The sequence below is a fragment of the Oreochromis niloticus genome, linkage group LG4, assembly GCF_001858045.2.
Source record: "Oreochromis niloticus isolate F11D_XX linkage group LG4, O_niloticus_UMD_NMBU, whole genome shotgun sequence".
Taxonomy (NCBI): domain Eukaryota; kingdom Metazoa; phylum Chordata; class Actinopteri; order Cichliformes; family Cichlidae; genus Oreochromis; species Oreochromis niloticus.
Window position 1 is genome coordinate 979,403 of NC_031969.2, and position 13,636 is coordinate 993,038.

Here is a 13,636-nt window from a genome sequence, read left to right on the forward strand (position 1 = left end):
ACAGCGTCAGGGAAAGGATAGAGTTTGCATGCGCTCCTCGTGTCTGTGTGGGGTCTTTCTGGGTACTCGGCTTCCTCCCACAGTCACCATATGTGCAGTTAGTGGGGTTAGATAAATGGTGATTCGAAAGTGGCTGTGTATATGCGATCCATCCATCCATCCATCCATCCTTCTCCTTCCCCATACCCAATTCAGGGTTTTCGTGAGGCTGGTCATAGAATGTGAGACAGACTACACCTTGGGCAAAAGTGTTTATTTATGAATAACTCCCCTTTAGACAGTTTAGTAAAAAAGTTTTGCGAGCTGGTTTTCCTCAGTATTCATCTTTTCGCTTACCCTCCCCATGTTGTTAAAAGGGGGAGGGGGAAGTACACTCAACCCCCCGCGCACACACTGCTGATGTCAGACTCCAGTCATGTCGACCCTCATCAGGATGAACGATACCATCATGTTCATGGCGTTTCTTCACAGCCGTGAGTAAAAGTAGCTTTAGAGCCGCGTGTGTCCTCTCTTCTCTCTAATTTCCGATATTGTGTGTGCTGCTGCAATCTGCTGTATCTGCTGTCCTGTTATGTTACCGGCTAAAACATGTTTGCATTTCGAAACGGGTCAGGATGACATGCTTTAGTGGCGCAACGGAGGATGCTCTCGGGGAAAAGCATCAGCAACACCGTTGTAGCGATTATTAAAAAAAAATTAATGTATTGTTACATCACAGAAAGATTATTTTCTTTTTTACCCAGCTCGACAATAGCGCTTTGTATAGATTGCAGTATCCTCCTGCAATATAAGCATGGATAGAGAAAAATAATGACATACACTTGACACAGTGAGACTGTGTGTTTTTGCGTGTGTGACTATTTGCAGTTATGACTAAAGGAGCAATGGAGATGCGAGGCTTTATCAATCGCATTGGACGTGTTGCCTTCATGTGCTGTCGGGTTTTGGAACACTTTGTCAATACCTTAGCTAATTTCCTCTTACAGTGGAAGAGGTAGGGGTGGGGAGGGGGCAGCCCCTTTTCGGAAATGTGCAAATCAGAAATCGTACTATTCACACAATAAGGTTAATACATAGATGACTCTATAGCACTTTTCTACATCATTTATACAACACGACTCATTCATCCATTCACACATATTCTACAGGTGCTAGTAAATGCTTTCAATCTAACATTTAAATGCATTCATTCTCCAGTGAATACATCAGAGAGCAACAGTGTGTTGAATGAGGATACTTGTGCAGACCGGAGCAGCCAGGATCGACCACTAATCTTCTTATTAGTAGATCACCTGCGCTACAGCCAAAATAGTGTAATACTGTTCTTCCCCAAAACTAATGATCCACTGCATATGAGCACTGTAATAGCTTACGGAATAGAATACATTTAAGCTTAAATTAATATAAAATTGCAGAAAAAGATTAAATGTGCTCTCACTGACGGCCAGCATTGAGTGTGCATCTGTTACTGAATGTATAAAATTACTGGACTAAAATCATTAATCACATTATAGCTAATAATCAAACAGTTTTGTTGTGACATTTGCATGATCAGTTCTTGAATTTTCTGCATAATGATGCATAGCAAAACATGACTTAAATGTGCCTTTTCTGTGCACACTTGGATGACCATGCTTTAAAAAAGAGAATGGTCTAAAATAGAGACCTAGTTATATGAGCAGTGCTTACATAACCTAGAGATGGCTATGTGAGAAAATCCCAGTAGATCAGCAGTTTCTGAAATACTCACTGATGCCAGACTAGCCCGTTTGGCACCAATGACCATGCCACATGCAATTCCACTTAAATCACCTTTTTTTTTTCCTGTTCTGATACTAAGCTTGGACTTTAGTCATTGTGATCACATCTACATGCCTAATTGCACTGAGTTGCTGACATGTGATTGGCTAATATGTGCAATAAGCAGTTCAACAGGTATACTTAATACATTGTCTGGTGAGTGTATACAGTAGGTAAAATAAGTATTAAACACGTCACCAATTTTCTAAGAAAATATATTTCTAAAAGTGCTACTGATACGAAATTCTCACCAAATGTCTCAACCCATCAAATCCACACATGCAAATAAATCAAACCATAGAAGTACATAATTAAATTATGTGTAATAATGACGCAGAAATGACATAGGGAAAAGATTTCAGGATTCAGGTCAGGTGATTGGCTGGGCTAGTCTAGGAGGTTTACTTTCTTTCTCTGTAAGCAAATGAGCGTTTCCTTGGCTGTGTGTTTGGGATTGTTGTTTTGCTGACACGTTCACCCTCGTTTCACCTTCATCATCCTGGTAGGTGACAGTGGATTTTTTTTTATCAAAAATGTCTCAGTACATCTTTCCATTCATCTTTCCTTCAATTATATGAAGCCTCCCAATGCTGAATGCCAAAAAACAGCCACATACCATGCTGTTCCTACCTCCAAACTTCACTGTTGGTATGGTGTTTTTGGGGCGATATGCAGTGCGTTTTTACCTCCAAACATAGTGTGTATTATGGCATCCAAATACTTTAGTTTTGGTCTTAACTAATCAGGCTATATTCTGGCAGTATTTCACAGGCTTGTCTAAATGTTGGTCAGCAAACTGTAAACGCGGTGTGGTGAGCGTCCATACATGGTTGAGCGCATTACTTATTGCTTTCTTTCAACCAATTCTACCTGCTGATTTCAGGTCTTTCTGTAGCTCTCTGCAACTGGTCCTCGGCTCTTGGACAACTCTTCTGATCATTCTTTTCACTGCCTTCCTGAAATCTTGCGGGGAACACCTGGTCGTGGCCTGCTTATGGTAAAATGATGTTCTTTCCAATTCTGGATTATGGCTCCAGCAGTGCTCACTGGCACATTCAGTAGTTTAGAAATTCCTTTGTGACAAATCCCATCAAGATGTTTTGCAACAATAAGGTTGCAAAGGTCTTGAGAGAGCTCATTGTTTTTTACCCATCATGAGATGTTTCTTGGTAATGAGACACATTTTTAAAGATAGCTGATTCAGTCCCAACTGACCTGACATTAATTCCTGTTTTATTTTGACAGTCTCTGTGTACTGTGTGTTCAATTTTGCTTCCCCTGTCCTGTTAGTCCATCCTTTAATTATCCTGTGTGTATTTTAGTCCTTAGTCTCCCCCCTGCTTGTTGTTGCGTCATCCCTGTTTGCTGTGTAGTTCCCTGTACCCTGTACTTTCCATGTTTTCTAGTTCCCAGTTCCTAATTTCTGCCCCGTTAGAGTTTTTTAGTGATGTTGTGTTTGAAGCTGAGGCTCCGGTGCAAAAAAACCAAAAACAACACACTGCTTCTGAAGCAGTGTCGAGGCTTGGTTCGGCTAACCCGAGTCACATGATCAATGATGTGTGAAGCTTCATTTGGTGCGTCACTGCTTCATTACCTGTTTCCGTGGTTTATAATGAAGGGAATAATTGGCAGGATTTGTGTTGTGTTGTTGTGATTTTGTGTGAGAGAGTGAAGTGTCGTAGTGTGCCGTATTGAGAGACATGGAGCCAGCGAGGAAGAGAGGACATTCTGCCTATTCCTAAAAAAAAAATAAATGGAACAGTGTTATGTGTTGTTTTTATTTTACTAGTTTTTAAAAGATTCTACCCCGAGGTAAAAAAGTTACGGTGGCTGGGAAGTGCAAAATCGCAACAAATTAAAAAGCCGCAACAAATTAAAAAACCGCAACAAATGAAAAAAATGCAACAAATTAAAAATCCGCAACAAATTAAAAATCCTTGACGGAAAGGGATTGTCTGAAACACCGGAAGTGACACAACGATTAGTCTAATAGGTCTTTTGGAGCGTGATGTCACGAGAGGGGGCGTGGCCAGGATTTTTGGTTGAGGAACCATGTTTCTGGGTCAAACAAAACGCTAGCGAAAGAGGAGCGAAAGCACACGGATAACACCAGCTATGGTTCGTACTTGCTGTGCGGTCGGTTGTAATGTTAGATCGCACGACCGGCAAGGGAATAAGGTTGAAAATGGTTTATCTTTTCATTCTTTCCCCACCTGGAAGCAACATGAGGCAGCTCATGTATCGGATGTTACCAAAAGAAGGCGTCTAGTCTGGATAGCAGCTGTGAGACGAGCTGATATCCAGTTCTCTTCCATCTCCAAATATCTGTTGGTGTGCTCCAGACATTTTCATTCCGGTAAGTTATAGATATGTTCATATCACTCTTTATCCGGTCTTTAAGTCTGACGTCACTAGCCGTGTCTGGGCTCAAACTCCGCTGCAGGTCCATAAATCACGCGATCACTGTGGCATCACTGAGAGTTGAAAAACTATCTAAAGTCTTTCATCTGTAATAAAATGATCAGCGTTCTGCTCTACCATGTGTAACAATTGAGTTTATCATCCAGGCATCCATGAAAACGAAACGGAATTTATGACATTTAACGGAGTTAGAAATTAGCAGGAAGTTAGCTCGCTAGCTTCCATCTAAATACAGTATAGCATGTCCTGACTGAGGGATTTTGGAAACAAATTCAAACGTACAGCTCTGCTATCACTTCCAACATAAATTAAGACAGAAAACTAAACAGCAGTGACGTTTGTAGGGTTACTGAAGTTTGGCTAGTTGGTATATAACAATGTGCTACATGACCGCTAGCGACACAGCTATGTGAGCATAATATAAACGCTAACTTTTTTTCCCACTTGATAAAAGTTATCGTGAGGATTCTCGGTGGTCAGGAAGAAATATAATCTCATGGCAGGTTGCTGTAAACGGACCAAACTTCAGCCAGGAGAACAACTGAGATAATTCATCCACAAGGATATGGGATTAGTCATTCATATACTGCTGCATGGGCTGGGCTGTAGCTACATCGTAAGGTTTTAAAAACTGAGCTTTCAAATGATTAGTGGTGATAAAAGCCGAGGGAGGCCAACAGTGATCACTGACTGTTTTTAGGACCTTTTTGAGATTAAATAGAAGACAATACAAAACATTAAACATGTTAACAACAGAAAACCCATATTAAACGCAGACTACTTTAGGCCCGGAAGCAGGATTCGTCACGCCATCACTTAAAGACCAGATAGCCTATTGACCATGTGCACGAGAAAATGCTAACTTCCTGGTTTGAGACCGGATGTGGGGTTGTACATTTCCGGTAGCTTTACTTTGCGGTCAATCGTTACTGCGAAGATATACTCCAAAATCATGTCCAAAACTCGAAAACGGAAAGATCGCGTTAAGTTACAAAGAAGAGAAGGTGGGAACACTCACCACTGTTGTGTCATAAAAAATCTAATGATCAATTTTGACGTTTAAAGAGTTTAGATCGATCAGTTGTTTACATCACTCAACAGAAGCAGAACTGCATTACTGCATGGAGAAGACATTTAAACAGGCAAATGTTCAGCATTCAAACTACAGGTGAACGATAGTCAAACCAGATGTTTCCCCATTATGTCGATATCAGCTAGTCAAGTACAGACCTACACAGCATGTTAACAAACCATGAAAAAAAGCCACACAAAAAATGAACGATTGCTGGTAAGGGTTTCTATACATTAGTATTTACGAAGGGTGTGTTGTGACTTACCTTCAAAATTACAGTGGTCCCTCGCTATAACGCAGTTCACCTTTCACCTCGCTGTTTCGCAGATTTTTAGTGCAAGTTTGCATGCTTTTTTTTTTTTTTTTTACATCACATTGTGTCCTGCCTCCTGATCGCTGCAGACGATCTCCTCCGTGACGTGTACAGTACAGAATCGCTGCATCGATCGCTAGCAGTGTGACTCTGAAGTGCAGTACTGTATGTCCACGATGTCCACGCGTCAAAAAATAAAACTGGCTACTTGATTTCACCCATCGCTGGTTATTTTTAGAACATAACACCCGCGATAAACGAGGGACAGCTGAGAAATATAACATTTGAATCCCTTTTCTCTTTTGCTCTGAGGTGCGGGGGAAAAATATCGACAAGTCGATGAACATCATTTACAGATATATTGGGTAAATGCCCAAAACATCTATAGAAATGTAAATCGCCGCTTGATTCATTCATTTGCTGAACTTGTTTTGGACCGTAAACAAGGCACGAATAGGACACCGGAAACAAAGCTCCCCACAGGAGTTTCCACACCGGAAGTAGCATATGCTAACGTGCACATAGTCAATTACTTTTATTTTCGATGCGCTCTGAGGTCATAGCAAATTAGAAAAAAACATCCTAATGAGTGATTTTGCAGAACTACGTTCTATTTATAGACTTTCTAATTATTTGGCATTATTGCAGGCAAACCAGCCTATGAAATGGATGAAACATCGTGACTGGGTTCCAGCGCTACACAAGGGACCTGCTTCAAACATACCACCATGCCAATCAGATTACTTCTTCCATGTGAGGGTGAAGAGGTGACCCTTCTGGATAAGACGGTGAAGGTTTGCTGCCGTTTTGGTGAACAGTGTGGTAGTAAAACCAGGGAAAAATGAAACTTGCTCCTGTTAAATATTCTTAAGTCTTGTGCTGTATAGATAGCAGTAATTTTTCAAAAGATAAATTGAAGTAATTGATAGTAAATTAAGTAGTGTTAGTAGTGGGTGATATCGTGTAAATGCTGTCATGATTTTGTGTAAACATTTTGTCTTTTATAAACTATAAATGACATGGATTCTACATTGTAACTGATGTGATGTTCTATAAAGTGGTTTTAATAAAAAAAAATTAAAAAAGAGGCAAAAATTAGTTTGTTTCTTTATTCAACTTTTGAACAGTGGTACTCAATCAGTACATATTCAGTAAATGCAAATTATTTACATGGAAATGTTTCCATGTCAGGAAGATAGAAAATTAAATTGTTCTCTTTTTTTTGTTTTTGTTATTATTCGTGACTGCCACCTCCATTTTTTTCTTTCTTTCTTTTCTTATCTTTTTAGGTGATTTCCAATATGTCTTGCTGGCATGTGATTGGCTGAATGGTTCTCTTCTGTACTTAAGACATAAATCTAGACCCCTAGATAAAACATTATGGCTCATTCCCACAACCCACAGCTTTACTGTGTTCCAGCAAAGTATCCAATAGCAGTGACAACTCCTCCACAGTAGCAGGTGGGATTTTTCTTTTTTGGGGACGGCTCCTTTTACCTTTCAATACGGATGGTCTGTTTATGTTTTGATCCAGAGCCGTTTTTGGGCAGCTGAAGAGGAGAAGTCTATCTTATGGCCAACCTCTGGCTGTATCTTGGTCATATTACCAGGCAAAACCCAGTATGCAGGTTCATCTGTAACAGTCCTTGTGCCACAGATCTGCACTGTTGCTTCTACTTTAAAAAGAAGAGCAGCGACATGGATGCAGGTCTCCACGACTCCGGCCATACAGGTGCAGTGGGCGGCTTCAACCTTCCCTGTGATGCTCACAATGACCCATCGCTGCAATGCTGGTTCATTCAGTCTTTGAGAGTGCAGTACCTGAAACATACAAAGTTAATTTAAAGACAAGGACTCTAATGAGCCAAGGCCGACATAAATGTGTTTCATCTACTTTCAAATCCATTTATCATAAATGTAACAAAGTGTTTAGAAAGTTAGCACATACATGTAATTTTTCATATTTTTTTTTATATATCCATCTATAGAACGCTGCATGTTATATTCCAAATCTGCCTGTTCTCTTTCAGAAACCTGCCTGCAGAAAATGAACCTAAAGTATGTAATGCAAGGATGTAATCACTTTCAAGATGGAGAAAGCATAAAGTTTGACTTTAGGTGACAATTATGGACATGTAATATGAAAAGGAGATTCTGCAGGTCATTAATCAATGTATTATAGTAAAACATGTATTTTTTGTGACACAGGACACAAACATGGAAGCAAGATATATAATTAGGATTATTTATTTATTTATTTATTTTTGGCCTGTCCCGTTTGGCTCTTTTGCCATCACAATTATTGTCTAAAGGCGAAGAAAGATGCCCAACGGATTTACTTTACCAAATGGACCATCCCAGCCTTGCCGTAATGGTCTATTTGATTCACCTTTTATTGTTTATTTTATTTTACTTTCACTTGCTAAATACGGGACAGACATGACTGGGGGAAAGAAAGGGGAGAAAGAAAGAGGGAAAGAAAAACAGGGGGGAAGAGGGACGGGGATAAAGGGCAAAAAACAAAAACCAACAAAATAAGCAGACAAAAAATCCATATATCAATCACCTGGATCACCTGTTGAGAAAGAAAAAAGAGAAAACAAGCAGAAGAAAAAAAAAAGAGCAACATAATAAACAACATCACGATGATCTATGGGAATATAACAGTAAATACTAAATATTAAACATTATTGTGCAGCACGTGAGATCGACAGCGCACAGTGTGCTTTGAGGTAGGAGCCAAAAAGGGTGTAGTTTGTGTGTGTGAGCACCCGTGTGTACACCTGTGAGCATGAACGCGCTTGAATTTAAAAGGTTCCTTCATGTAACGATCTGCTAGAGGAGGGTGTGGGGGGCCACAGCCCCGTCCTCCAGGGCATGAAGCAGGTATGGAGGAGATCAAGACTCCAGACATCCAGAGGCCCTCAGAGCACAAGAGACCAAGGAAGACCAACAGAGGGGCGCCACTATCCCAGAAGAGAGCCCCAGATGAGGGGTCACTCAGCAGCCGCGGAGCAGAAGCCGGGGGGTTGCAGTGACGTGCCCATGAGCTCCGCCGGCAGCCAGCTGTGCCAGAGTGACCGAGCCCCAGGCCGAGAGGCTGAGGGCACTCCACCCCCTAAGTGGCCCGAGCGAGCCCCAGGCTCCAGGCCCCGACAAGCAGCCACCAAGGAGTGAGCCAGTGTATACCTGGACGCCCATCTCTGGATACAAAGAACCACCAACGCACCAATGTCTGAGGGCGTCTGCCACTGGCAGGGGAAGTGGCAGATACAAACATCCATTCCCACCCTCATGCTCTCATATGCAATTACTCAACACTCACCCAACGTGGAGACAGACATAAAGAGACACTGTACACACAATCACACTCCCCAAGCGTACTCTAAGCCCCAGGTCTAGGTACCCTTGCCCCTGGAGGGGGAAACTGCACCCAGACCCAGGTAGTGTTACCCTTTTCCCTGGGGTGGAGAGAAGCAGACCGCCCCGACTCGGCAGCAGCAGGGAGGCCCCACAATCCAGACCCCAATCGGACGGCCAACTCCTCCTCCCAGCCCCCCCACTCCAACAGGCCGCAGAGAATGGGGGTGTGTGAAGACTCCAAACCTCCCTCCCCCCGCTCATATGTAGTGTTGATGCATGTGTGTTCTAAGGTGCATTTAAAACCCAGGAGGGCATGGAGCTACCTGCCAGAGAGCAGCAGGTAAGCGCATAGCCCCTCCTGATAGCCCTCAATGTCTACATGTATTTAAAATTGAGAGGTGGGCAACAACGCCAGGGGTGAGTTTGTACACCCTGATGGTCTTTTGGATTCTGTGTAGCGTGCCCACCCCCAAGATCCTATATGTATGTGTTATGAGAGTGTGAGAAATGTGAATGTCTAAGTTGTGGGATAAAATTGAGGCACAGGCAGCCAGAAGGGGACAGAGGGGGGGGGATGCCTCCCCTGCACCCTGGTGACACACCTTTACCCCAAGGCCCTGCATGTGTGGGTGATTGTGGTGGAGCGGGAAGAGGGAGGCAGCTGGAGATGGGGAGGGAAGAAAGGGAGGGGCAAGTGACCCCTCCCTGGGGCAACCCGCCAGGGAAAGGGGGCCCAGGCCCATCCGGACCGGGGCCCAGTTCAGCAGCGCCGCCCACCCACCCCATCATCCACTCATCTTCCAGACTACACAAGACAATAGACGCCCAGGCTGAGATCTTCCTCCACCTCTCCTATATCTCCCCCTCCTGCAGAGTGAGTTTCTGAAGAGAGGAGACAACCTGCAAGATGTAACAGCCTCCCCCACCAGTTGAAGAGCCCCCCAGGTGGCTCGATGCACTGGTGGCACCCTGCGTCAGGGCTGGGCCCCCATACACCCACCCGCCCACAACCCCGGCAACACACCAACCAGGACCCAAGCCCCAAGGCCCAGCCAGGGCCCCAGCCCAGAGATGGAGCACCCCCAGAACCCCACGCCCGTCCCGGACCCACCCAGGGGCAGCCAGGCTACCAGGTCAGCAACCCACGTCCGTCAGCACAGACCCTCCCCTAGCCCCGCTGCACGCAGCCACGAGGAAACCGTCATCTAAGAGCCAACAGAGCCCTTAATAGGCCATGACCGCAACCCCGGGTTGAGCCCTCCAAGGAAGATGCTCCTGGGGAATCCCCCGACGCCCCAAGCCTGTCCCTACCCTCACACCAATCATAACAGCGATGGTGGGACCAAACTATGACCCCCCACCCCCACTAGATGATGGAGCTGATCAAAGCAGCCCAGAGCAATTGATCTGATGTGGTGGCAGAGGCTGTATCAAGACTAATGTAGTCTAATAGATAATTTCTATATTGGTCAGAATTAAGATTATTTTTATTTTTCCAGTTCATGAGGACTGTTTTCTTGGCTATGCATAAGGCAGTGAAAACCATATGGGCTATATTCTTTTCTGTAGTGACATTATCTAAGCTGCCCAACAAACACACTAAAGGAGAAGTTGGAATGTTACATTTCAGACACTTCGATAAGTCTTCACATATCTCGCACCAAAACTTCTGAACTGGTGGACAGAACCAAATGTAATTGTCCGGTGAATTGGTTTGGCAGTGTGAGCAGTTGTTGGTAGACATAAAGCCCATCTTGAACATCCGATGACCTGTATAGTGCACTCTATGTAGTATTTTGTATTGAATTAATTGAAGACTGGGATTTCTAATTAAATGAAAGGTTTTTAAGCATATCTGAGACCAGAAGTTTTGGTCTAAGTTAACTGATAAATCCGCTTCCCATTTTGCAATAGGAAGTGATATTGATTCATCTGTTTTAGAAAGCATTCTGTATATTTTGGAAAGTAATTTTGGGGTTTTAAGAGTAAGAAATTGTACCACACTTGGTGGTGTTTGTAGTTCAACTTGACCGGGTTTAAATTTCTTTTTTACTATGGATTTAATTTGTTGATATTGTAAAAATCTTTTCTTGTTGATCCCATATTGTGTAACTAGTCTGTCAAATGAAATAAATTTTGTTCCTTCTAGTACATGTTCTAAATATTTGATTCCTTTACCACTCCAATCTGGAAAGTTTATCATATTATTGTTTTGTAATATGTCAGGGTTGTTCCAGATAGGTGTACGTTTGCATGGGATTAATGAAGACTCCGTCAATTTTAGAAACTCCCACCATGCTGTCAGAGAAGAGCTGATGCTGACGCTTTTGAAGCATTCATGTCATTGGATGTTTGAGCTGATAAATGGTAGGTCTGAAATCTCCAGATTATTGCAAAGTGCTTGTTCTACATCTAGCCAAGGTTCATCTAAGAGGGTATGTTTTAGCCATCCTGAGATAAACTGAAGCCTGTTGGCTAAGAAGTAGTGCTGAAAGTTAGGTAGTTCTAATCCTCCTTTGTCCTTGGTCTTTTGTAGTGTTTTTAAGCTTATACGTGGGGGTTTATTTTTCCAAAGGAATTTGGACATATATGAATCTAGAGATCTGAACCAATCTTGTGGCGGTTTAGTTGGGATCATTGAGAATAAATAATTTATTTTTGGTAAGACCATCATTTTTATAGCGGCAACCCTTCCCATGAGTGATATGGGTAAACATTTCCATCTAGCCAGATCACCTTCTACTTTCTTTTAAAAGTGGGATATGGTTTAATTTAGTCAGATCTGCAAGCTTGGGAGAAACATTAATACCTAAATATTTTATATTTCCCGATTGCAGTGGAGTAGAAGAGGAATTATGGAAGGAGCAATTAATCGGAAGGACTGTAGATTTTGACCAGTTAATTGAGTAATCTGATATTCTTGCAAAAGAGTTTATCAATTCAATCACCCCAGAGATATTGGTTTGTGAGTTTTGGAGAAAAAGTAACACATCATCCGCATAAAGGCTGATTTTATGTTCCACGTTCTTGCATTTTATGCCCTTAATTACTGAATTCTGTCTAATTGCTGCTGCTAGTGGTTCAACAAAAATTGCAAACAGTGAAGGGGAGAGTGGGCATCCCTGCCTGGTGCCCCTCAGGAGACAGAAGCTGGAGGATGTCTGGTCATTTGTTTTGACACAAGCTGTTGGGGAATTGTATAATATTTTTAACCAGTTAATGAAAGAGGTTCCAAAACCAAATTTGTGTAAAGTTGCAAACAGAAATTTCCAGTTAACTCTGTCAAATGCTTTTTCTGCATCTAAAGAAAATATTGTAGTTTCAATGTTTTTACTGTATGAGTAGTCTATCAAATTAAGTAATCTACGTGTATTTGTTGATGAGTGCCTACCTTTTATGAAACCAGTTTGGTCAGGATGAATTAAAAGGGGGGTTATTTTCTCTAATCTCTTTGAGAGAGCTTTGCAGATTATTTTAAGGTCTACATTTATAAGGGATATTGGACGATAGCTTGAGGGATATACAGGGTCTTTGCCTGGTTTTAGCAGGAGATTAATGTTTGCAGAATTCATATTTGGTGGTAGTCTGCCCTTTTCTTTGAATTCCAACAATGTTCTGTAAAAAACTGGTGCTAGAATCGTCCAGAATTCTTTGTAGAATTCTGCAGGATAGCCGTCTGGACCTGAAGCCTTATTATTGGGCATGCTTATCAGGGCTTCCTGGAGTTCACCTGATGTCAGTGGCGAATCCAGTGCCATTGCTTGAGTGTCTAATAATTTTGGAAGAGTTATGTTGTCCAAACACTGATCAATTTCCTTTTTAGATGCATTTATTTGTGGTGAATACAACGTTTTATAGAAATCCCTGAAAATGTTGTTTATTTGTTTCGGGTCATATATTGTGTTCCCAGATAAATCTTGAACAGCACATATAGTTGTTTTTTATTTATTTATTTTTAGCTGGTTTGCTAGAAATTGACCGGATTTATTACCATGTTCATAATTTTGTAAGCGTAGTCTTTGTACTAAGAATTTTGTTTTTTTTATCAATTATCTCATTTAATTCTAGTTTTGTTTCGCGTATTTTGTTCAGTGTTTCCTGATCTTGGTGGGACGCGTAGGCTTCTTCTAGGGATTTGACGTTTTTTTTCTAATTCCTGAATATTTTTGTTTTCTTCTTTCTTTTTATGTGATGAGAAAGAAATTATTTTACCTCTCATCACAGCTTTCCCTGCTTCCCATAGAACAGAAGCTGATGTTCCGGGAGCGTCATTATAGTCTAAATATAGAGTCCATTCTTTTTTAAAATATTTAATAAAGTCTTCATCTTTAAGCAGTGATGTATTAAATCTCCAGTTTTTACTTGGCGTAGTATTATTCTTGTGCATTAGTGTTAAAGATATAGGAGCATGATAGCTGACAGCTATAGGGTGAATCTCAGTGTCTGAAATGTCACTCAGCAGTGAGCTGCTGACCAAAAAATAATCCAGACGAGAGTAGGAGTGATGAACATGTGAGAAGAAAGTATATTCCTTACTGTTGGGGTGAAGGGAGCGCCATGCATCGCAAAGACCAAAGTCGCTCATATACTGTTTGATTATATTTGTGAACTGCCAATTACGTTGAGTTCCTGCTGTATTGAGCCTATCCATTTCTTCATTTAGTCCA

General features: G+C 41.8%; 1 protein-coding gene across 1 annotated transcript in view; it reads left to right on the forward strand.

Moving 5' to 3' along the window:
* Nucleotides 1–343: 343 nt before the first annotated feature.
* Nucleotides 344–13,636, forward strand: part of LOC100693931 (TANK-binding kinase 1-binding protein 1) — an 84,897-nt gene continuing 71,604 nt past the window's right edge. Inside the window, exon 1 of the mRNA XM_019355253.2 lies at nt 344–473. Coding sequence (XP_019210798.1) covers nt 400–473 — 74 coding nt within the window. The 5' untranslated portion in view covers nt 344–399. The remainder of the gene's footprint in view (nt 474–13,636) is intronic.